Raw genomic sequence first — 26375 nt, forward strand, 5'->3', positions numbered from 1 at the left:
GAGACGAAAATAATTGAACGAATCGCCGACCAGGAGAGCAGAGTAGTCGCGGAGACATTCCACATCAAGCTGGCAGGGGAAGCCAATACAGTGAACCTCCAGCGTGAGTGTGGATTGTTCAACACGAACTACAATGCGTTAGTGTTTAAGCTGCGACAAGTGACGAACAACGATAGACGACGAAGAGGAAACGAGAGAGGACGCGCACCACAACCGCAAAGTACCCTACTAGACAGTGGTACGTGATCTCCCAGCTGGATAGGAGGTAGCATCAGCTGCGGCGATCAAATTGTGAGTTGTGGGGTGAAAAAATGTTAAATGAAAAATTGTGCTATGTTAATGTTTTAATTTCGTGTTTTTTGTAATAAAATTTTAGGCGTCTGAAGATGGCCGAAATGTGATTAGGCCGAAACGTCACGCTAAAAACAAGTTTGTTTTATTCGTTCACCGAGAAATATCAACAATAAAGAGATATACTCGTTAACGGTGATTAAACCCATCAAGTGGTAACTGTTCTTTCCTGTACTATTCACTGGACGTTTCTTTCCTATAACTATTTGGTCCAAATTTTCGCATATTTGGGAATATATATTAATAGTCAATAGTTTGCGTAAACAATAACTTCATGCATGAGTTTCTAATTACCAGACTGCTGAATTTGTAAATCTGCTCCGCTATGCTTCTGTGTGTATTTGTATTATTTTTTGCTGAAAAGTTACCTTTTGCGTAATATAGTCACTTTGCACGTTATCCGAAGGTTGATTTTTGTTCTAATACTAAGCATATTGTATAGGAATGAATTTCTACACACTATGTTCCGTTCGCGCTGTCCCTCAAAAGTACGATCGGTCGTTGAAACTCGGAAAACCAAGAAAATAGCAACGAGCTCCGAACGAGAGATAAAATAGTTCAGAAGAAAACAAATTCTAAGCCGCAACTGGTTTCTCCTGCAGACACTTTTGGGTATGGTTGATTTTGTCGCCCAAACTGAGAGCCATGCCCTGGAAGAACAAGAAGGTTTTGCGTTACAGAAGTTCTCCATCCTGTTGTATGTCGTCATGCAAGTGAAAGATAGGGTTAAATTTTTACATAAAAACAATACCGAATATTCATTGAGAGTGATTTAGGTTATGGGAAATGGTAAAAATTTAAGTTGCGTTGCCCACTATTTTAAGGGCGAACGGGACGGTCGGGGAAATATCCGGGACGGTCGGGGAAATATTGCTCTGTTGCTACTAAGATGGTAATCTCAGATTCTACTTCATATTTTGCAACAAAAACCTATCACTGTGTATGCTCACTTGCAGTGCATATGCTGATTGTTTTTCAGCATCTTCAGTGCGATAGAACTCGAGATTACCATCTTTAAAATCGCGAGGCAAATTGTTAGAAAGAGAGGCAAGATAGGAAAAATAACACGGCGTCCCGTTTCACCTTAAGGACTATTCAAGGAATTCATACCTGACTCTTAGCACGTATCCTAATGTGTCCAGTTACAGGTGCATCTGGGCGATCCAGTGGCTTCTCTATGCTCAAATTGGCCAAAGCATCTTCTCCGAAGATCGATCTGCAATAGATATAAACATTTGTGATGTATTTAGCACGTCTCTTTCTTGAATCCTCCCATCTGTCGATCTTACCTGGCATACATATTGGCAGCCATGAAGCCGCACTGTCCCGAAAGGGCCTTCTCCGGCGTGAGACACTTCATGTTGGTCGATTTGAGTAGCATTTTTAGATACTCGTGCAGATCGGTTAGGGTGGTGTTCACCGATACTTTGTTTTCCCACTCGAATTCGACCCACATGGAGCGGAACTCGGTGTCAGTACAGCTGGCGGGCAGGATGTAGTCCATGATGTCAATGTGAATGGTGTTCAACACTACAACGTTGGATGATCCGGTGGTGTCGTACACTGGGAGAGAAGGAATAGAATAAAATAAAAATAAAGCGCCGGACTAGCGATACGGAATCGTGAGTTCATATTCCACCAAAACAAGTGGTATCTGTCATCGAATGAGTGTAATCAGTTTAGTACCTTATAATAAATTCCGCCCTATGTTGCTTATCCTTTGACAGATACGCGTATTTTGACTATCACTTGTAATCTTCCTCAGTGTCAGTTATCCACTGGAAATACGCGTATCTGTCAAAGGATAAGCAACATAGGGCGGAATTAAAAGGTACGAAACTGATTACACTCATTCGAAGAGGATATTCTGCTTAGAGGGTTCGAAAAGTCGGTACAAGATGGTATTTGTCAGATAAATCGCAATTAGCCCTATTCCGGTTCGATCAAAACGTTAACTTGTCTATAACCTGCTACAGTCTGTGTATGTATAGTCGAACTCACAATCGTTCGTTTGAATGCCACTTTATACATAGGAGCTGTCCATTAATTATGTAAGGATTTATGGGGGGAAGAAAGAAAACTTACGCGCCATACAAAAAAAATTGGGTTGTCATACAAAAAATCTTTCAAGGGGGGAGGGGGTGTCGAAAAATCGTAAAAATTCCCTTACGTAATTAATGGACAGCCCCATAGTAAAGCAGTTGTTATAGAACAGTGGTGCTCAGGCTGGAGGATATCGCGGGCCAAATTTGCAACTCGGGATCGACCTGCGGGCCGCATAAAACATCCATGCACAAAAACAACAAAATAACAATTCTAAAGCATATTTATTAAAAATCTGATGCTCAATTTAGATTCATAAGTTTGGTTGAGAAAAACGTTTGAGCTTCAAATTGAAATTCAAACAAACAATTTAGAAGTTGCCCCTAGAATAGCCTTGAAGCCACTTCAAGAACTTGTCAAGCAGCTTTTACAAGAATTTCTTTTGAATCGCTCCAAAAAGGTTTGCAGGATTTTCTCCTGAAATTTCTTGTGGAGTTGCTCCAGAAGATTTTCGAGAAGTTTCTTGAAGTTTCTTTTAGTTTTTCTAGAATTCTCTTGGAACACCTCCAAGAACTTCTCTCAGGTTTGCCTTTGGAACTGCCCCGAAGTTACTTTAGGAATGCCTCATTAATCGTTTCCAAGAATTTCTCCTAGAATAGCTTCCGGATTTTTCCGAAAATGTTCCAGGAGTTTCTTGAAGATTTTAGTAAATTCTTTCCATAAGTCTCTTCTAAAGTTGATGAAATACTTCATCATTAAACTTCTTCAAAAATTAGATTTTAAAAAATTGTTTCCGGAAATTTCTTTAACATTATCTTCTAAAGTTGCTGCATAAGTTGCTTCAAATTTTCCTCAGGCGTTCTAGACATCTTTTGTGTCTTGATGCAGTTGGTCCTGGAATCTTGTTTGTAGTTACTCCTGAAAATTATCTTTTTGTTGCTCGAGGAATTTATTCTCAAGTTGTTTAAGGAATTTCTGTTAGAGTGACACCAGAACATTTTTCTAGGAGATGCTCCTATAATTTCCATGCAGTATCGCCACAACTTTCTCATTGAGTTTCTTTAGGTTTATTTTCTCTAGGATGATTTGAGTTTCTCCATTTATTTCACTTAGAGTTGCTTAAATTTTTTCTCCAATAATGTTTCCTGGAGTTTCTCCAAAATATATCCAAAAGTTATATAAAGCTGGCTTTGTGACTTAGCTGAAATGCCGAAATATTTCGGAGTTGCGATTTCGAATTTTACCAGAACGGATTGTTCTTTTTGTTTATTTATCATTCAATTTGTGTTCAACACTGTGAAAATTGATCAGCATTTTTTTTTTTGTTTGATTTCTTAATAGATTTAACGAGTTATTTCAAATAATCGTTCAAAAAATTCGATTCGTCTTAAAGTACTCCGCGGGCCGCATCTGAAGGCTTGGAGGGCCGCAGGATGAGCACCACTGTTATAGAACCTCCGCCGTGGCAGAACAAAAATCACAACAAAAGCCTATGAGTCCATCCGTTCGCGATGCCGCGAACGGATAAACATCATAAAAGGCTCACTTACCGATATTTCCAAAAATGATTCCATTCTCCGTAGACGACACCTTAACGTTGGCTTTGATGTTGCAGAAATCATGCGGCGCCAGTACAACCGGATGTGGTCGTTCCACCAACTTCAAATCGCCAACCGTGGCCAGTTCCAGGGTACAATTTTGCAGCGTATCGTTCGTCTGATTCACAATCAGCACATCCAGCACAATGTCGTACTGGTTTACGTGGACATAGGCTTCGGCGTACACCGGATCGGAGAATCCCGTCAGCTGAGTGACCTTGTTCAGCTTGTTGTTGGGCGAGGCCACATCGGACAGAGTGGTACTCTTCGTTCCGGCAAGAGCCTGATTCAAACTCGACTCAAAAACGTTTTCGCCCAACTGGTCATTCTTGCCGTTTGACAACTGGGTAAATGCAATCGGATCATCCGGTTGTATCTTGGCGGCCGTTTTTTGCTTGTCTTTCTGCGTTTGCTGCTCTTCGGCGTTATGAGCGTTCAGCATACCGGCCAGAGCATCGCGGCAGGATTGTTTAAAAATGTGCACCACCTCGGGCGTACGCTGGCTAAGTGTCTTCAAGCAGAGGAAAATCCTATCCATGTCATCGTTGGTGATGGCCTTCGTTGGCAAACCGGATTTCCCCAGGTGAAGGATCGAGCTCATAATTAGCATGGCGCTTGTGCAGAGACGGTTCTGCTTTTTCTCATTCGGTTCCAAATCGATAAATCGCAGCACCAACTTAGTCAACGTGGATGCCAGCGTAGCACCGATGAAGAAATCCCCATCCATCAAGTATTGGCGTAGAGGCGGACGTTCCACCTTTTTGGATACACTGAAATTGAAGGAATAAGAAAAACAACAACTATATCGATGGCATTTGCATTTCTTTACAGATAGTCTACTCCATTTGGCATAAAGTTATTCTGCACAAAGTTATTTGGCATAACAGTCGTTTGGCACAATAGCCGTTTGTCATAATGTTGTAAATGTGTTGTAAAGAGGCCATAAATGGAGAAAACAACAACAAAGTAACCAAAAGTACGCCGGCGGATGCAGCTTGCGTCGAAGCCGGGTTACTCCCATTCCGACATCGTGTCAGCACCGCAACACTTTGTTGCAAGGCTGCCATCATTGCTGAACGCACTTCAAGTAATAATAGACCTCCTCTTCTAGTCGAGGCACTCCCACCAATTGCGAAGTGCTTGTGGTTTGGTGAATTGTACTGGCGAAACCCCACACTACACTTCGACAACAGAATTAAAGAAAACTTTAGAGCTGGGGACACGTCCATACGTCTGCGACTATCAGTTGCGGAACTCCTTCGGACGGACTATACTGCCCCACTCGCAAAACAGTCCCATATGAATAGGAAACCCAGCAAAGATGGGACTGTTATGCGAGTGGCGGCAGTATAGCGATCATCACAAAAGGTTCACTGACGGCTCGCTCTCGACGCTGGGTGTTGGAATTGGGATAGCTGGAGAAAACCTTGCGATCAGCCTTAGCCTCCCGGAACAATGTTCAGTGTTCTCCGGCGAGGCGGCGGCCATCCTCCACGCTGCAACTAAATCTGCGGACCGGCCTCTCGTGATTATCACAGACTCGGCCAGTTGCTTCTCAGCTCTGCAATCAAATACCCCCCGTCACCCTTGGATTCAAGCCACCATCAAACAAGCCCCACCAGGAAGCACCTTTTTGTGGATCCCTGGACACTGTGGTGTCCCTGGGAATGAAATGGCGGATCATTTGGCTGGTTCCGAGTATTCTGGCTCTCGCTGCAAAACAACTATTCCTTTGCTGGAATTAAAACGCTGGATCTCCTCATCTATTCAAGACGCCTGGATGAGCGAATGGGCCCACTACCGTGGGACTTATTTGCGGAAAATTAAGCAGAGCACCAACGCCTGGGCGGACTTGAAATCTAAAAAAGAACAAGTCCTCATCTCACGACTACGAACGGGCCACACCAGGGCTTCCCACAACCTGGGAGGGATACCTTTCCACAGAACTTGCGATATCTGTGGGATAAACAACTCGGTCAAGCATACCATCTGCGTCTGTCCAGCCTATAAAGGACCCCGGCAGATTTATGGGATCCCCGGAAGTATTCGCGATGCCCTCAGAGATGACTCATCAGCACTTGCCGCTTTGATGTGCTTCATTAAGAATGCAGGCCTTTATTTTAACTTTTTGCCATGTTCAACTTTTAGTAATAGTTAATCGTGATTCCTCAAGCACTATGTGATACTTTGCAGTCGGTCCCTGTTTACAAAATTCGTGTTTATGGTCCGTTTCAAATTTTAATTTACTAAAAAGCAACCTAAAAACTTTCAATGATGTACCAATTGTTTTGCGTTTTAAATTTGTATCCAATTTGTTCTCATGCAAGTATGCTAAATCACATCGATGGAGCTCTGTACATTAGCTCATAAGGAATAGGTACTTCTGTAGTTCTTTTTCTCAGGCGAGCTCCTCTGCAGTCCTCTGGCTTGTTTTGCTTTTCTATGACCCGGGTTGAACCTGCCTACGGCAGAAAATCCCCGAATAAAGAAATAAAAAAAAGAGCTCGAAGTAAGTAAATCATATACCCATGTGTTATTTCATTGCAGAGACGGATAATTTATCTTTTCACCACACCATACAGAAAATTTAGCTCGTTGTTACTACAAATACTACAAATCTAGTATTACACCGAACCTGCCCCATTAAATACAAATGAAGTTGAATATGGTCAGCCCAAGTAATGCACGCTCATTCTACTGTTGAAGGTCACATATTTTACATGAACACATGAAAATGATGAATGCCACTTCACTTATTGTTATGTCAAACGGGTATTATGCCAAACGAAATAGACCCCTTTTCAGAGCGCTGTGTGAACACACTGTGGTACGCTTATACGTTTATGGCGATGCTATTCCCTTACTTTTCCCTATCCTATTCCTTATTCCTTTCCCTCTCCCTCGGATCAATGATGAATAAGGACTGTTCATTAAAGAAAGTGGACATCTTTACCAATAGTTTAGAGTTAAAACTAAACAAAAAATTGTGAATTTTTGCTCAGTGTGTAAAAACATTGTTCACTTCGGCAACACGTTCAAAGAAAACGAAAAAAGTGAGAAATTTTGAGCGATGGGTTGGATTAGCTTAGCGATTAGCAAATGAATTCTGCACAAATGGTGTTCCAAAAGTTGTCGTTTTGAGAATTGTGTACTAGTATCACTTCCGGTCCGGTACCGCAATTTTTCAACGCTGAGATGTGCATCCAGATGTGCTGGATGATGTAGGGTACATCAGAACCTAAAAATTTGGGAAAAAGTTTTAGGTGTGGTAAGCCAATTGTTCATGCGACTTAAACAGTTCTTCGTATTTCACAAATCAACGGTGAAAATAACATAAAGGAATGCATCAAAAAACGACTTCTACCCATCTATCGAAAACATACGGATCCTTCATTTTTTGACCGGATTTAGCATCCGCTCATTACATTTCTTCTGCACTAGAGATGCTCAAGACGGAAAAAGTGGATTTTGTCGAAAAATGCCAAAATCCACCAAACTTCCCTGAACTGCGTCCTGTGAAAAGATAGGGTATCGCGCCACTTGGACGGTGGCTTCTATATTCGTCTGTTTTCCACTATAACTCAGTAAATTTTGAACTAATTGACTTGAAATGTTGTACACGGGTAGATACTATACCTATCTCACCACATTCCAAAAGTTGTGTCAATTAGTTCAAATTTGACTGAGTTTTAGTGGAAAACAGACGAATATAGAAGCCATCGCCCAAGTGGCGCGATTCCCTACTGGACAATAATTAAGCGGCATCTCAAGAAAGATGGAAGAGAAGCAAGCTCTGTTGATTGCTTCAAGAAAATTTGGTCTGCGGCACAACGAAAAGTTACGGAGAAAGTTGTGCAGAATCTAATGGGAGGTGTCAAAAGGAAAGTCCGAGCGTTCTTCAGAAATGCGAAGTAAATGTTCAAACTCTCGTGAATTCGGCCACATGTATGTAGATTGTATTAAATAAAAAATAAACTTATGAATTTGTTCGAAAATAAATATTTTCTATTGAAAAACAGGTGTCCACTTTCTTTAATGAACAGTCCTTAGAGTCGTATTCATGGCGATGGCAAAAAAAACCAAATTAAGGAGAAAGTGCCTCTGGAGCCGACCTACTGATACCTGATTACCTGATAGGTATGCGGAGTGCGAGAGTGAGTCTCGGCTTCATAAAAACAATTCGATCTCACTTGTAGTTAGCGGGCAATAATGATTTAGAAAATCCCTAGCTGGTATACATTATTTGCTGTTCAATCACTTGAAAAATCTGAGTATGAAAATGGTTATAAAGATACTCACGGAGCCACACTGAAAGCACTCTGCGTCGCGTAGGTTCCATCCGAGGTGACCTTGTTGTTCGGCACGGCCCCTGCGTTCGGTGCCTTGTTTTCATCGTTTTCATTCTCATCGCCGGCCAGCCGTCTCTGCTCTGCTTCGACGATCGGTACCTCTCCGAGCGTTTGGTTAACGATGGCAATCACGTCCATGATGTCCTTCACCGAGGTGGCATACTCTCCCAGAATCCAGAGGGCCGCCCGTTGAATTTTCGACGACTTGATAGCCGGGAAAGCTTCTAGGAGCTTTTCGATGACCAGTTCCTGAAGGTGCGGGAACTTTTGAATGGCTTCCCGAACGAAAATGAGAACATCGGCTGCGGCTAGCTCGTTAGAGTCCGAGAGGAATTCGACCAGTACGGGTATTACCGTTGCGGCGACATCGGGGAACTTGATGCAACAGCTGTGAAGGGTTCTAACCAGCAACTGGCGATATTTTCCCGTGTCTTCATGCTCAATGTTGTGGGTCTTTGAAACTTCCTTCTTCAGAACCAACACCATTTCTTCTATGTTTCTCGAGGAAACCAGTTCCATGGCAAGTGTCAGCGTTTTCCGACGGACTTCAATATCCGTAGCGGACAAAACGCGCAAAATGTCCATTACCAGCTCTTGCATGACCCTTTCCATGTTTTCGTTCTCCTTCAGGGCAATCAAACGATCAAGTACGATCAGTTTCACATTGTTATCGCTCTCCTTGATAATCAGTTCGATGTAACAACTGACGGCGGCCTTGATGGCCGTCGGTGCCGTCGAAAGTGTAACCAGCGTTCCAGCTGCTTCATAACGAACTGCATTCGAAGATGAGTTCAACAAATTATAAATGCATCGAATGAAACGGGACCTCTCGGCAGGATTGGCATGACACACCTTGTAGATCAACTCCACAATGACCAACTGCAAAATGTCCCCGAAATTGTTGACCTGATCCAGGCACGATGCCAAATAGTTCAAAGCTCTCTCCTGGTCGGCATGGAGCAACATGAGAAAGGCATTTCGCTTGCAAGACATGTCCTGCTGGGTGTCCAAGAAGTTGGCAATCAATTCCGGTCCGTCCGGAACCAGCCATTCGAAGTTCTTGTAGATGGTGAATATAGCGAGTACGGCATTTCTCCTAACATACGAATGACGGTGTTCCAAGCAAGCTCGGATAGCTGGCATCAGTGGTTCCAAAAGTTCCGGCTCTTTCAGTTTGCACAAAAATCGCAAGGTTGATCCCCGAAGAAACTCGTTCGGATGCTGGAGATCCTTCCGGTAGGCGTCGCACACCAGAATCATCTCCTGCAGCAGTTTGCCATCGGGAGAAGTCTTCGGAACGATTTCCCAATAGATCAACAACAGCTTCTTGATCGTATGATTCTGCAGCGGCAGCACGAACCGGATGATGGTCATCAACAAGCTCGGTAGGCGTTCCCCATTCAGCAGAAGTTGGATCACTCGTTTCAGCGTGTCTATTTTCACATTCAACTCGCCTTTTTCTGTAAAAAAATAAATAAAAGCTTGGGTTTATTTTCAATAGTCATTTAGGCCGGAACAACTATCATTTTCTTCTTTTGTCACTTTGCTCGTTGACTCGTCAAGGGGGGAGATGATAAATAATAAACGTATTTCATGAAAAAATACCCAAACAATTAGGCATAATCGTCAAACTCATCGGATTTGTTAATACATTTTCTCGACGACTCTAATTTCACTTTAAATTTTTTAAATTTCCTAAATAATTTATTTGTGTCCCCCCTCAAAATGTCGAATTCCGACAAAAATTTTCCGAGGGGGGAGTGACATTAGAGAAAATCGGAATTTGTGTCAGCCTTATAGTTATAAGTATAAGTAAATTGTTGCGATACGTGATATGCTTATGGGCGCGACTCGCATTAACGGGTTAAAACATAACTTTATTAAATAAAACAATTTACTATGTAAAACGTGTATGCACGCGAGCCGGCGATCGCAATTATATGATGACGGTCAACGAAGAACGATGCACACCGAAACTCGATGACATCTGTCACAAGCTGACGGCTGTCAGCGGAAGAGCCCCGAAGGATGTTTCGGCTGCGTTCGTAGTGGGATAGGGTGGTCCTCCCAACGGGTCTGGTACGTTTGGCATAAGGCCGTTTGGCATAATGCCATTTGGCATAAGGACGTTTGGCATAAAGGACACTTGGCATAAAGGACACTTGGCATAAAGGACATTTGGCATAAAGGACGTTTGGCATAATGGACATTTGGCATAAAGTACGTTTGGCATAAAATGATTTCAGTAAAAAGTGAACTACATACTTAACGTAAAAGAAGGATAAGTATACAAAAGAAGGATAATACATTATAATGCATTAACTTTTATGGATATAATATGCAGACAAGGATGATTTGCTGGAAAGAACCATTACCGGAATCTCAATTGCTTGTATCGATGAAGAACAGCCTATATGCAAAAGAAGGAACATTCCCCTTCCGAAAAAAATCAAATTCAGGGAAGCAAAAGGTTATTTCGAAAATAAGAGATCCAATATAATGCACCAACAACAAGTTTGCCTTCTTTCCCTTGAAGGCTGTTCTTTAATTTTACTCCAGAGGGAAAACATATTTCACATATTCTTTATGCCAAACGTCCTTTATGCCAAATGTCCCTTATGCCAAATGTCCTTTATGCCAAACGTCCTTTATGCCAAACGTCCTTTATGCCAAACGTCCTTATGCCAAATGTCCTTATGCCAAACGGCCTTATGCCAAACGTACCAGACCCCTCCCAACACCTCCCCCTGTTAATAAAGGCTGTACGGCTCGTACCTCACAGGCAGCCTTCGGACTCTTGAAGACTGGCGAGTAGGAATCGATTGTTGCTGTAGATTGGTTTGGGGAGTTCGTTGACGACGTTGTGGAACCGGCTGCAGGTCCTCGAGTAGCGCAGCTGGCAAAGGAGATACTGGCTGACTACTTTCTACTTCCGGTTCAGGTATTGTGTTGCGTAGGCCCCAGCTGTCCAGGAGAATCGCTAGCGGAACTTGAGCGTGTATCGGTGTACTGCTAAGTTGGGTGTTGTCTTCGGGTTCGGACTCGTAACGTTTCCGCATTTGGTTACAGTGGGACCGAACCAGGTTTTGCTTCGATGGTAGCCAAATGTTATACATCACACTACCGATACGTTCGATCACTTTTCCAGGTGTCCAGGTCCAAGTGTTTGCAGAGTAGACTTTGGTCCAAACGAGATCTTGGGGATGGTATTCTCGAGCTTTTGTTCCGTGTTTCCGGTTGAACTGCTTGGCTTGGTCCTTGGATGGTTCATTGTACGGTGTCGGTGGCCGAAGGAGTTCCAGGGATGTCCGAATCGGCCTTCCGTACATTAGCTCCCCAGGCGACTTTCCATCTGGAGCGCTTCGACACGGTGTTGATCTATAGCACAGCAGAAAACTATCGATGGCTTCGTCGAGGGTTTCCCCCCCTGCGGTGATTTTCTTGAGGGTTCGCTTGAATGTATCCACGAACCGCTCCGCAAGTCCGTTGGACTGCGGATGATATGGAGCAGTTTTCAGGTGGACGATCCCGTTTGCTGAGCAGTATGCTTCGAACTTGTCACTGGTTAGTTGAGTTCCGTTGTCGGTAACCAATGTTTCCGGTTGTCCGTATCTTGCGAAGATGCCACGGAGTATTCGCAAGGTTGTCGCTGTAGTAATGTTGTTCGTTCGAACTACTTCTGGCCACTTTGTGAACGAATCGACCAGGATGAGAAAATAGCTCCCATCTAGTGGACCGGCGAAATCCAAGTGCAGGCGCTGCCACGGCTTCGCTGGTTTGGGCCAGGACTCCAGATTCGTTTTCCGGTCTGTCTTGGCTACACTGGCGCACTCGTTGCAGGAACGGACTAGTCGGGACACATCATCGTCGATATTTGGCCAATAAACATACTGACGAGCTATGGAGCGCATACGCTCCACACCAGGGTGCCCCTTGTGCAGCTGCTGCAGCACTTTCTTCCGACAGGTTGACGGAATGACCAACCTTTCACCATACATGAGGCATCCAGCAACGATGGAGAGATGTTCACGACGAAGATAGAACTGTTGGGTTGCGGGGTCGCTGATAGTTCCTTTGTTCGACGGCCAACCTTCATTGACGAAACGAATGGTTCGCAGTAAGCAGTCGTCACTTTTAGTTGCCCCCTGGATGACCTTGAACGAGAGCGGGAAAGCTTGTAACGAGTCGTTGATGGTTGTTCGTATGCTGTGTTCCAGCTCTAGGGAGGCGATGACATATTCTTCTTCGGGACGCACGTGACTGTTGATTAGCCTTGATAATACGTCCGCATGCCCGAAGCTGTCGGTGGAGATGTAGCAGATTTCGAAGTCGTAGAGTAGAAGTGTCAGGGCCCACCTTTGAAGCCTGTTTGCAGTGTAGGTGGGAATGCCCTTTTTAGAGCCAAAAATCTGCAACAACGGTTTGTGATCGGTTTCTAGGGTGAATTTTTTACCGAACAACATCCGGTGGAACCGAGTCACGGCAAACACAAGGGCCAGGCCTTCTTTTTCCACTTGGCTGTAATTTGTTTCCGCTGCAGTCAAGCTTCGAGACACGTGGTAGATGGCTTTCACCGATCCGTCGGGGAACTTATGTGCAATGCGGGCTCCCAGCCCGACCGATGACGCATCCGCTGACACAACGATGTCCATTGATGGGTTGTAGTGTGTGAGCAGCAGCGGTGATTGAAGAATTTCTCGAAAACGATCGAATGACTTCTGACAGGCGGATGACCAGTTGAACTTGTTTTCCGCCTTTAGCAGCTCGTCCATCGGCTGCCGAAGAGTGCGCATCTCCTTCACATACTTCCCATAGTAATTTATGGCACCCAGATACGACCGAAGAGTGGGTACGTCGTGTGGGGGTGGCATGTTGACAATGGCCGCCACCTTATCCGGGTCTGGTCTAATACCGTCTCCGTCCAGTATTTGGCCCAGGTACTTCACTTGACGCATGCTGAAGCTACATTTTTCGATGCGCACCGTGAAGCCGAATTCCTGCAAGCGAGCGAGAACTTTCTGCAGATTTCGTTGATGCTCGGCCTTCGTACGTCCTCCGACCAGAACGTCATCCAAATAACCAACGGTGAACGTGAGACCAGCGAGCATGGTGTCCATTATCTGCTGGAAGGCCCCCGGAGCAGATTTTACGCCGGGCGATAACCTGGTGAACTGGTATAGGCCTTTGTGGGTGTTAATGGTGAGGAGCTGCTGGCTTGCTTCGTCGACAGGAACCTGGAGGTATGCGTCCGATAAATCAATGTGGCTGAAATATCGACAATTTGCCATCTTCGTAAAGATATCCTCGGGCAACGGCAGAGGATAACAGTTCGGTTCTAACGCGGAATTCAGGCCTGTTGAGAAATCCGCACATATTCGAACCGTCCCGTTCGGCTTTCGGACGGCAACGATCGGTGCCGCCCAATCGGAAAAGTTGACCTTCTTCAGTATATCCAGGCTCTCCAACCGTCGAAGTTCTTCCTCCACAGCGCTCTCCATGCTGTAAGCTACCGGTCGTTTGGGTCGAAACACCGGTTTTGGGTTGTTCTTCAGCACCAACTGAACCGGAGTTTTGTTGTATAAGCCCAACTTCGTGGTGAAAACGTTCGGAAATTGGGCACGGAGGTCAGCGACTTCTTGGGTTTCCTCGGTGGTCACTTGATTGCAGAACGACGTGATGGACTGGTTCCACAATCCAAACATATCCATGAGGTCAATCCCTAAAATGTCTAGATGGACGTTAGGAGCGGCGACGTAACACTTACCCTCCTTCGTGACGTTGTTCAGGGTAATGCTACAGTGCAACTCCGAGACCAGATCCAGAGGCTCTCCAGACGCTGTTCTTGCTTGACATGATGCTGTTTGCACTTTTGGTCGACCGAGCTTGATCCACGAACGGTGCGAAATGATCGACACATCCGATCCCGTGTCCAGTTGCAGCCGGAGAGGAACACCATTGAGCTTGACGTCGATGAACTTCCGGCCTTGACTGATGTTCTGCACTGTCACTGTTTTCGTTGACTGGTTTCGCTTCTTCTTCTTGTTCTTCGGTGCTGGCTTCTTTGAACTTGACGCGCCAGACGATGACTTCGAAGAGAAACAGGAGCAGTACCCCTCTTTGTGACCCTGCTTCCCGCAATCACGGCACTTGTGGTCGCGAAATCGGCAATCCTTGTTGAAATGCATCCCGCCGCAGGACCAGCAGGGTGTTCTTGGTTGATCTCGAGAAGGACTGTTGCTGCTCGACCGATAGGGTTTGTTCCGCTTGTTGTGTGCCACAAAATTCACTGATGACGGGTTCTCCACAAGCACGGTGTCCTGTTTGAGGTTCACCAGGCTGTTGCACTGTTCAACCACTTGTTGGAGTGTGAGATCTTCAGCTTCATTGAGCTTGTTGATGAGGCGCATTCTGATCTCCGCGTCTTGCTTCGACTTGAGTCCACACACAAACGTCAAACACTTGAACTGTTCTTCGGTCAGCTCAGACAGCTTAAAATCAACGCACGACTTGTTCACTTTACAGGAATACGCGAGGTAGTCTTCACTGTCCTCCTTGGTTGTTTGGAGACAGTTATAGCGCCGCCGAAAGATGGAAATGGTTGCACCAAAAAGCGCCTTCAGCTTTTCCACAGTCTCGGCGAAGGTGAATTCCCGAGCAGTTTTGGGCAGAATAAAGCTGTTATAACGCTCGTGATCCGGCGGGCTGAGCTTGCGCAGGAGTAGACGCACTTTCGCGGCATCATCCAGCTTGGAAGCGTCACGGTCAAACAGATCACTGTAGCGGGAGAACCAGGCATCGAAGGTATTACCGCTTTCTTTGTTGTACACGAATTCCACCATGTTACTGGAAAGCGAATCGAGTACCACTTCATCGCGGGACAAACTTTTGATGGCGGATTGGGTGGCTGCCAGTTGCTGCGACATTTGCCCCATGAGTGCTTGCTGATTACGGAGGATCTGCACAATGGTGTCGGTGATATTGCCCGACTGTTGTTGACCTCCCGAACCTGGTGCACTACCGCCATTGTTTGTCGCCATCGCACAATTTTCTCCTACTACCGATCCACGAAGAACGCCTTTTCTCGGGATGAACGCGCGATTTTTAGCACGAATTTACTACCGCCTCGTCGCCACTGTTGCGATACGTGATATGCTTATGGGCGCGACTCGCATTAACGGGTTAAAACATAACTTTATTAAATAAAACAATTTACTATGTAAAACGTGTATGCACGCGAGCCGGCGATCGCAATTATATGATGACGGTCAACGAAGAACGATGCACACCGAAACTCGATGACATCTGTCACAAGCTGACGGCTGTCAGCGGAAGAGCCCCGAAGGATGTTTCGGCTGCGTTCGTAGTGGGATAGGGTGGTCCTCCCAACATAAATCAATAGTCTCAAACATCTTTCAATTAATTTCCCTTTATTTTTTTTTGAAATCGTTGTCTTATTGTGAATTTACTTCGAAGATGAATTCCAAGGGAATTTGCTTGAGCTATTTGAGAATCGCCGTTCAGTTTAAGGAGTGTTTACATGCATTCTTGTAAAATTATATATATATAACGTTCATAAATTACGTCCATCATTTGGGGGAAGGGGGAGGTTACGTATAGGCAAATAGCGTGACAGAGGGGGGAGGGGGGTCTAGAAATCCCAAAAAAATGATGGACGAAATAAATGAATCTTTCCTAAGTTAATGCGCTTATTACGTTAAACGACTTTGACAATGATTCTCTGTAAAATAATATATCAAACAAACATTGAAAAATTTAATGCTGTACTTTTAAACCAGAATTTCTTAACAGTTTGGGCTCACCCCCTCGAAAACATGTCATTTTGTTAGGCCCATATCTCCCCCAATTTACGTCCGGTTTCAAACCCCTAGATTTCATTCAAAAGATAATAAGTCAAAGAAACTTTGAACATGATTTAAATGAAAATTTTCCAAAAATGTTTGTATGTAAACTTAAGCTAAAGTTACCAAATTTTCTAAAAAATGAATATAAACTTTTTGAAATGTGGTGAAATGTGTTAAATAACTTTACATAACATTTTTATGTGTATAAAAATCGTTGAACATGAACAATTAAAGATATCAAACGTAAATTTAGGTAATTATCTTTGAAACACGTCAAAAAGAATTAAAATTGAATGAAAGATGACGAAGATATTATCAAATCATTGTTCCATGTTTTACGACAGTGACCCCAAACTTTTGGCTGATGCATTTTATTGAGGGGTGACCCCAGACTATTGGTCGATAACATCAAAAGTTAATATACTTAATAAATTTTTTCCTAGATTGTTTAGCCAAGTTCGGTAAAAAGCAGTTGAAAGCTAATAGAAAATAGGTTATATTACCGCTCTTATCTCAAAATTTGGTCGACCCAATTTCCAGCAAAACTGCCGTAAGTTTATACAAAATCTGGCAACTTTGGGCTAAGTTCACATACAAATATTTTTGAAAAATTTTCACCTAAATCATGTTCAAAGTTAGCAGCCTGGAAGAAGCGGAGTGTGAAGAAATGGAACTGCTGTGCCGTTCACAGGAAACACGGAAGTTCTATGAGAAGCTCAACGCATCCCGCAACGGCTTCGTGCCGCGAGCCGAAATATGCAGAGATAAAGACGGAGGCCTCTTGACGGACGGACGTGAGGTGATCGAAAGGTGGAAGCAGCACTTCGGTCAGCACCTGAACGGCGTGGAGAACGTAGGCACGGGAGCCCACGGCAACGGAGAGAACGACGACGCCAGTGCAGCGGAGGATGGAATCAACAAAGCAGCTGGTAAGGATGGTATCGCAGCTGAACTCATCAAGATGGGCCCAGAAAAGTTGGCCACCTGTCTGCATCGGCTGATAGTCAGGATCTGGGAAACCGAACAGCTACCGGAGGAGTGGAAGGAAGGGGTAATCTGCCCCATTCACAAGAAAGGCGACTATTTGGAATGTGAGAACTTCAGGGCGATCACTATTTTGAATGCTGCCTACAAAGTGCTATCCCAGATCATCTTCCGTCGTCTGTCACCTAAAACGAATGAGTTCGTGGGAAGTTATCAGGCTGGCTTCATCGACGGCCGGTCGACAACGGACCAGATCTTTACCGTACGGCAAATCCTCCAGAAATGCCGTGAATACCAGGTCCCAACGCATCATCTGTTCATCGACTTCAAAGCAGCATACGACAGTATCGACCGCGCAGAGCTATGGAGAATCATGGACGAAAACGGCTTTCCTGGGAAGCTGACTAGACTGATTAAAGCAACGATGGACGGTGTGCAAAACTGCGTAAGGGTTTCGGGTGGACTACCCAGTTCATTCGAATCTCGTCGGGGACTGCGACAAGGTGACAGACTCTCATGCCTACTCTTCAACATCGCTCTGGAAGGTGTGATGCGACAAGCCGGGCTCAACAGCCGGGGAACGATTTTCACAAAATCCGGTCAATTTGTGTATATTGCGGACGACATGGACATTATTGCAAGAACATTTGGAACGGTGGCAGAGCTGTACGCCCGCCTGAAACGCGAAGCAGCAAAGGTCGGACTGATGGTAAATGCCTCCAAAACAAAGTACATGCTGGTAGGCGGAACCGAACACGACCGAATCCGTCTGGGTAGTAATGTTACGATAGACGGGGATACTTTCGAGGTGGTGGAGGAATTCGTCTACCTCGGATCCTTACTGACGGCTGACAACAACGTGAGCCGTGAAATTCGGAGGCGCATCATCAGCGGAAGTCGGGCCTACTACGGGCTTCAGAAGAAACTGCGATCGAAAAAGATTCACCCACGCACCAAATGCACCATGTACAAAACGGTAAGGACGGTGATCCTCTACGGGCACGAGACATGGACTATGCTCGAGGAGGACCTGCAAGCACTCGGAGTTTTCGAGCGACGCGTGCTAAGAACGATCTTCGGCGGTGTGCAGGAGAACGGTGTGTGGTGGAGAAGGATGAAGCCGAAGGATACGATGGGCAGGGCATGTTGCAAGAATGCCGGACAACAACCCTGCAAAGCTGGTGTTTGCAACTGATCCGGTTGGCACAAGAAGGTGTGGAGCGCAGAGAGCACGATGGGCGAACCAGGTGGAGCGTGACTTGGCGAGCATTGGGCGCGACCGAGGATGGAGAGCGGCAGCCACAAACCGAGTATTGTGGCGTACTATTGTTGATTATGTCTTGTCTTAGTGATGTTGAACAAATAAATGAATGTATGTATGTATGATCAAAGTTACTTTGACTCATTATCTTTTGAATAAGATCTGGGGTTTTGAAATCGGACACAAATTGTTGAAGTACTAAATTTGTAGTAATGAGCTGAAATTTAGTATGGTGAGAAGGTCAATTCTCCCTTTCTGCAATAAAATGGTACGAAAAGCGTGGGTATTATGATTCCCTGCCTAATTTGATGCTGTTTGATCAAAACTTTGGATAACTATGTTGTATATGTTGCAAGAAATGGAGAAAACAACAACACTGTTGGAAGCTTTCTGAGGGTATTATGATTTCTTGTCTAATTTGATGTTGTTTGATTAATTGTTCTTGAGGTTGCAAGAAATGGAGAAAACGACAACATAATTATAAGTTATGGACGTCCCCTCATTATTTAATTATTTTATAGACGTTTGTCCAACAGGCGCACGTCTCCTCGCTAAACACATTCACCTATGGCGGAAAAAAATATTGTAGATAGGTCATAGTGAAAAATTTTCTCTTTGTCATAACCATAACTGTATGTACCTAACTGTAATTTAGCACTAGCCTCCAATGTTATAAATATCTGTTGTATGATTTTCCTTGACCTGATATATGGCCTGTCCAACAGGGTGTCGTGATGTTACTAATAAATTACAAAATCAAATAATATTTTGCGTCTTGTAAAACAAATCCGCAATGTGAACCTTCTTCTTGACGCATCATCTTGACTGGGACTGGCCTGCTCTCAGCTTTCAAAATCATAGTTGTAGCATCACGAATCACAATCCATCGTTGCTGCATTGCAATGTAGAATGGCCTATAAAATGACTTTCGACTATCTTTGTAAATAACATAGTTTGATCAAGACTATGAGCCTCTGCACGAATCTGGCGTACTGCTCACTCCCACAGAAAACTTGAAAACAGTTCGCACAGTAAAAGTCAAATGTGACTTTTACTGTGCGCGCAGTTTTCAAATTTTCTATGGGAGTGAGCAGGACAGGGCAAATTCGTGCAGAGGCTCATTCAGTGTTGTTGTTGTACTTGACAAAATACATTATCAGTGAGATGCTGTTCGGTAAAGATGGTAAGAGTTTCGTTATTCCTCATCGCTCGCAGCAACAGGTTTGTGGAAAAAAAAGCTGCTGACTTTAGGAGTGTAAACAAGTTGCTTGTAGTGCGAGTGTTCTTTTAAAGGAATTTTAGGGATTTTTAGGAAGTGAAAGTTGGATTTGGGGGTGCAACCGTCGTCGTCAACATCGGCTCCGTCCAGATACCTTGGATTCCGGACTGAGGGGCACGGATCGGACGGGAAATAGTCCGCTTTCCTTGGCGCAGTTCGGTGTGCTCCGGACGAGAAAGATGGCGGCGGCATAGCGAGAGCGATATAGGAGAAAAAAGGGCGGTATACAGTGAGAAGAAAAGTGAATTCGAGTGGAAAAAAGTGAACTAGAATTGATATTGTAAGACTGTGAAGAACCTGAAGTGAACAGAGGGAGGAAAAAGAAAAGAAATTTGAAATAAACAGGAAGTGATAAAACAAGAAAAACGAGATGAAAATGCAGAACGACAGGATAAAGCGGTTGATAGACAGCAGAAAAGCAGAATATAAAGGAAGGAAGACAAGATCACAGACCAAGAGTAGCAGTGAGAAGAGTAGGGAACCGGAGCCAACCCGTCCAGCACAGGTACAAGATAACCGTGAAGCGGGCAGCGTCGAAGATCTGCGGGTGGTGATGGAGCTGGTGGACTTGGAGAACCGGTTTCCGTCGCATCCAGTACACGTAGGAAGATTGTTGAGGGAAGCTGGCATCACGAACATCACTGACATCACAAAGGTCGGCCTATTCCGATTCGTGATTATGGCAGGCAGCAGGAGGGAGAGCGACAGAATCAGAAGCGCAAAGCTGGAGCACCAGAACCTCAAACTATACAACCCGCGCCCCAAGGATCACACCCTCTGCTTCGTTAAGGGGGTACCACTCAGCTTTGAAGAGGAAGAGATAGCGGAAACAGTGGAAACGGAGGTGGAGGTTCTAAAGGTGGAGAGGATTAAAAAAAGGGGACGAGACAACAAGCTATTTGACACCGAGAACATAAGGATCACGGTTCAAGGATCGCTCGTTCCAGAGCGCATACGGATCTACGGATGCTGCTTCAAAGCTGAACGGTACATCTTCCCTGTCAGACAGTGCAGGCAATGCTGGAGGTTCGGTCACGGACCGAAAAGCTGCAGGGCAAGGCCGAGGTGTAGGAAATGCGGGGGAAAACATCTGGAGGAAGAATGTGGAGAGCAGGAGAGATGCGTCAACTGCGGAAAGGACCACGAGGCTCAGGCGAGGGATTGTCCGGAAAGGATTAGAAGGTGGAGTATCCTCAACCGGATGAGAAAGGGCGCGACGTACCAAGAAGCAGAAGAAGTCTATCCGAAGCTGACGAATAGGTTCGCGGACTTGGCAACGGTAGATGAGGAGCTAAGCGAGATTAACGAAGAAGCAGGTCTAGGGACCGGAAACAGCCCAGGGAAGCAACCAGGACGAGGACGACATCGGAGGAGTCCAGCACCACGTAGAAGTGTGGAAAGGGAAGCAGAACAGGCCCAACCAGCACCAGCATCACCGATGACGGAAAACGGCGAGAGCAGCAGGACGCCGAACGGATGTCTACCGAACCCGTACGCCACCTCGGAGTTCGAGAGGTTCGTACACAAGCTGCAGAGGGAATTCCTATCCGAAACGACAGCGAGGAGATGGGTCGAGCCACTGAAAATGATTCACTCAAGAATCGTGGTTGGTGTAAATGAGGCCAACAACGTGATTGAGTCAGACCGCCTGCTGATTGAAATAGCCCAGTCGATTCTGGACCTGATCAACACAAACACAGGAGTGCTACAGCAGGAGTATGAAAGCCCTAGAACCAACGAAGACAGCTACAGTGTCGTGTAAACAGCTCAACATCATACAAAATAATATCCAGAGCATTCGCCGCTCGGAAACGAGAGAAGAACTGTATGCATGTATGACATCAGAAGATATCCCAGTAGCCCTACTCCAAGAAATTTGGCTTAAAGAAAACGAACAATTCTCGTTCAAAGGCCACCACTTTGTCTCCAAAAGACGTCCAGAAGGATACGGTGGCGTGGGTATACTGCTACGAGAAGAAATAGGGTACGAAGAGCTACAGTTTCCGGATTTTGACGTTCTCGAGGTGGTCGGAGTCAAGATAACCAAAGGTCTCGACCCTGTCTATTTGATATCTCTCTACTTACCGCCAGTCAGAAGATCGGCCAACGAAGGCAGAGAGGACTTGGTCAAGTTCTTCGATCTAGTGAAACATCTGGATGGAGAGGGTATCGTAGGTGCAGATCTAAACGCTCACCACCCTTCGTGGAGTCCTAACTTCAAACCATGCAGCCGCGGGAACAGTCTCCGAAACTTGATCGACCAGTCTAACCTGATTCTGATGAACGACGGATCGCCGACAACAATCAACCCCCCTGGTGGGAAGGACTCATCAATCGACCTTACGCTCACTACAGCGGGCGTGGCAAGGAAAGCGAACTGGTTTGTTCAAGAGGAGGAGTTCGGCAGCATACACATGACCATTCGATTGGAAATCACCGATGCGATTCCGAGGAATGAAAGGACGTTCACCAAGATCAACAAGGAGAGCTTGGTAGATCGTCTAAACAGCATCAGGCCGCAGTTCATCTACTCCCCAGCAGAAATGGTGTCAGTAATCGACGAATCAGTGAAGGGCGCCTCGTATACCTTCAAAAACAAAAAAGTAAACTTCCTCAAACCCTGGTGGACGGACGACATCGGGATCCTGTATGCGGCCAAGAGGGAAGCGCTTCGAACATACAACCGAAACAAAACAGAAGCGAACTATGTCCGTCTCCAGAAAGAGCGAGCTCTGTTCAAAAAATTGGTCAGAAAAACCAAGCGTGGATACGTCAGGGAGTTAACGGAAAAGATAGACGAATCGACACCTACGCGACAACTTTGGAACCTTGTGAAAGGAATAGACACAGCGCTCACAGGGAAACACAAAAAGCTGGTGGATCTCACCGAGGAGGAAGGTCGACAATTCATGGAACTATATTTCGGCAGCAAGTTTCGTGGAATACAATCCCCAGTAGCAAACACCGACAGAGAGTTGGAGGGTTATGAAATGGCGCTAAACGATGAGGAAATCCTACGTGTGCTAAACCAAAGGAAAAGCTACTCGGCGCCAGGTCCAAACGGGTTATCGTATGATGTACTCAAGCAGCTAAACCTGGAGATGCTCGAAAAAATCTGCGAAATGCTCAGCAAGGTCTTCGTGTCGGAGGAGATACCCGAACCATGGAGAATCACAGAAGTACGGCCAATTCCCAAAAAACCGATGGATACGAACCAGCTAAACAACATGCGGCCCATTGCCCTGATGAATGTGGAAATCAAGCTCATCAACTCCGTAGTGAAGGATCGGCTGACTGAAATTGCGGCAATAAAGAACCTGATCCCAGAACTGTCCTTTGGGTTTAGGAAGCATGTTTCCGCATCCACCTGTATAAACTACGTTGTAAACTCAATCCACCAAGCGAAAGAGACGAAGAAGGAGGTTTTTGTCATTTTCCTGGACGTGAGTAAAGCTTACGACTCAGTCAACACTGATACGCTGCTGAAAACACTGGTAAAGGCGAAAATACCAGGGAAACTCGTTTCATGGCTACACGAGTATCTTAGATGTCGTATACTACGTCTAAAAACAGAGTCTGGTACAATTGAAGAGAAGGTTTCGGACGGTCTTCCCCAAGGATGTCCGCTATCCCCCGTGCTGTTCAACCTCTACACTGCATCCCTGCACGAACTGTCCTCGGAGGACGCTGAGTTGGTCCAATTCGCGGATGATTTTGCGGCCATTGTGAAAGCAGACACAGTTGAAGAGGCAGCCGAACGTTGCAACAAGTTCCTACAACAGATCTACGCCCAACTAGCAGTCCTAAATTTGAAAGTGAGTCCCCAGAAATCGGCCGTAATTCCGTTCACCAGGAAACGAACGGAGCACCTCAAAGTAAAAGTCCATGGCGAAGCGATAGAACTGGTCAACACACACCCATACCTAGGATACGTTCTGGATAGGTGTTTGTCACATAGGAAACACATCGACGCCGTAGTAGAAAAGGCGGGTAAAAAGCTGGGGTTGATCAAAATGCTGTCTAGAAGGTCCAGTGGAGCTAACCCGGAAACCCTGGTGAAAATCGGCAACGCGCTCATCCGAAGCCGCATGGAGTATGGAGCACCGATTTTCGGTAACGCAGCTGCAACGAACCTGAACAAGCTTCAAGTCCTACAAAATTCGTACATACGCAAGGCGATGAATTTCCTAAATAGCACTCCTGTTCACGTTATGCTCGCTGAAGCCGGACAACTTCCAATGGAACAGCGCATCGAAGCGCTTACCAAAAGGGAACTTATCAGGACCTTGTGGTACAGGACACCGCTAATGAAATTCATCAGCATCACACTGAGCAGGGAAATGGGAAACGAGTCGTACCTCACTGAGATGGCCGATAAACACGTAGACCTGCTCTATCAGGTCCACCCGTCGGATCGGGAAATGCCTTTCCTGATGCGAATGCGGTATTTCGAAAGAGTGGAGTTCGATAGGGTCGTCAAAACAACACTAACGAAAAACCAACCGAAGAAGGACAACGCAAACGCTAAAATCTGGCAAACGCTATTCAAGGAAGCTATGAACACCACCTACAGGCAACACCACAAGGTTTTCACCGATGCTTCCAAAACGGCTACGGGCGTGGCCTTTGCAGTCTTCGACGAAACTGACTCGGAAGTTATCAGCGAGGGAATCAACAACAACTTTTCCATTACGAACGCCGAACTCCTTGGTATCCTGAAAGCGGTGGAATTAATCAAAAACAAGGGCTACAAGAAGGCAGTGATACTCACGGACTCTAGAAGTGCCTGCGATATGTTGCTTAACGAGAAATCCTTTGAAGAAAATTACGTGCTTGCGGAAGTCTACAAAGAGTTCTACGGAATGCGTGGAAACAACATCCGGATCCAGTGGATTCCAAGCCACATGGGTATTCAAGGAAACGAGAAGGCTGACCAAGAGGCAGTGAACCAAACTAGACTTCCTCAAACATTCTTCAACACAATCACCATGAGTGATGCGTTAGTAGTGAGCAAGCAAGGAAGTTGGGACGAGTGGACGAGAAAGTACCAAAGACTGTCAAACGAAAAGGGAAAATGGCATTTCCAAATCCAAGAGCGACCTTACACAAAGATATGGAGCAAAAACCTTCTACTGAACCCGGATGAAATCAAAACCCTCAGCAGAATCAGAACCGGACACTGTTTGACCAAGGAAAGGAAAGCCATGTGGGGGTTGGAAGTGGATGACCAATGTGAATGGTGTGAAACAACAGAAGACCTGAAGCACATACTGTACGACTGCCCACGATACAATCAGTCAAGAGTCGAACACCCAGCTCTTGAGTATATGAAACCCCTTGAAACAATACTACTGGAGAATTTTGAAGAAGAGTTGAAGCAAATTGTGCACTTCCTGAAAGTGAACCAAATCCACATCTGAGCCAGGATCTGAGCTCTAAACCCGGAAACAGCAGCAGACAATCGAAAACAATGGAGCACCAGAAAACACCAAAACGACAACGGAGGCGAGATGGACCAACCAATGGTCTTAGCCAGTCGAAAAGACAAGTCCAAAGAAAAAAAAAAAAAAAAAAGATGGTAAGGGATCGGCTGAACGAAAAATTAGTAAACTTACCCAGATCCAGCTTCAGCTGCATCTCATTGTATGGCTCGGTTTCCTGTGCATTGATGATGGTATAGCAAGACGCTTCTGATAACGACATTTTGAGTTATTCGATGCTCGCAAACGTTCCTAAAACAAGAAAATAATCTGTAGGAATTTCATAACATCATGCGCCAGCATTCTACGGATTGCATCGTCAGAGGAGCACCCGCACAGCACTTTCTTCCAACACTTTTTTCCACTCGGTTGTCATCATTTTCAATCGACAATTTTACCCTCAAATCAGACCGCAAACAAACCGATTTCTAGCTCCCTATGATCACGCTGACTTCATCTTTAGCGTGCACAAAACTTACCTTCAAAAAACGGCAAATTTTCAGCAAATTTCACAAATTATTTTCCCAAATTTTCTTTACACTTCATGACATCCCAGAATACGTGTACAGAGTTTGGTTTTAGTACCATTTTAGTACATTCGGCGATGACTTGTTGACGTTTGCTTTGAAGCCCGTTGGAAAAAATGTGGAAGCGCGCGAGTGTATTTCAGATCGAGGAATGTACATTCCTATCCCCCAATAAATTCTGTGCTGAACAGAGAGACACAGACACTGCACTTGAGGCGCATTTTTTGAAGAGCACCGAACTCATCCATACAAAACTTATGATTCTGAAAATGCTATGAGAAAAATGATTGGATGACATAAGCTAAAGTGTCTCGAGTATACCAAAGTGGCGAATCCTGGTCGTTTTGACAGGTCTCCTGCTCGATTGGAACTATGGGGATGACAGCAAATCGGCTGTTCCAATTTTGACGTTTCTCCTCTTTGTTATTCCAGACTCGTTAACATAAGCCATTAAGATTGAGTTTGATTTGGGGCGAGAGTAACAAGCCTCTTCGGATAAGGGAAGGTTCATTTATTACGTCCATCGTTTTTCGGGATTTCTAGACCCCCCCCCCTCCCCCCTCTGTCACGCTATTTTCCTATACCTAATACACGTACTGTCACACTTTTCTAGACCCCCCCTCCCTAAATCATGGACGTAA

The 26375-nt window shown here is 45.2% G+C and overlaps 1 protein-coding gene across 1 annotated transcript; it reads right to left on the reverse strand.

Moving 5' to 3' along the window:
• Positions 1-567: 567 nt before the first annotated feature.
• LOC109430936 (coatomer subunit beta) lies at positions 568-25840 on the reverse strand. The gene is made up of 7 exons (XM_019707050.3): positions 25687-25840; positions 25343-25459; positions 8292-9801; positions 3945-4762; positions 1641-1914; positions 1462-1567; positions 568-1001 (listed from the first exon to the last, which is right to left on the reverse strand). The coding sequence occupies exons 2-7, from the start codon at positions 25428-25430 to the stop codon at positions 927-929; spliced, it is 2871 nt and encodes a 956-aa protein (XP_019562595.1). The 5' UTR covers positions 25431-25459; positions 25687-25840; the 3' UTR covers positions 568-926.
• Positions 25841-26375: the final 535 nt, after the last annotated feature.

Source organism: Aedes albopictus, chromosome 1, assembly GCF_035046485.1.
Source record: "Aedes albopictus strain Foshan chromosome 1, AalbF5, whole genome shotgun sequence".
Taxonomy (NCBI): Eukaryota; Metazoa; Arthropoda; class Insecta; order Diptera; family Culicidae; genus Aedes; species Aedes albopictus.

Bases quoted from the DNA above. Each gene is read 5' to 3' on its own strand.
- LOC109430936 (XM_019707050.3), bottom strand. From the start codon at position 25,430: ATGTCGTTATCAGAAGCGTCTTGCTATACCATCATCAATGCACAGGAA. The intron at 9,802-25,342 runs GTAAGTTTACTA...ATTTTTTTACAG, and splicing joins GCAGCTGAAGCTGGATCTGG to AAAAAGGCGAGTTGAATGTG. The intron at 1,568-1,640 runs GTAAGATCGACA...TATCTATTGCAG, and splicing joins GCTGCCAATATGTATGCCAG to ATCGATCTTCGGAGAAGATG.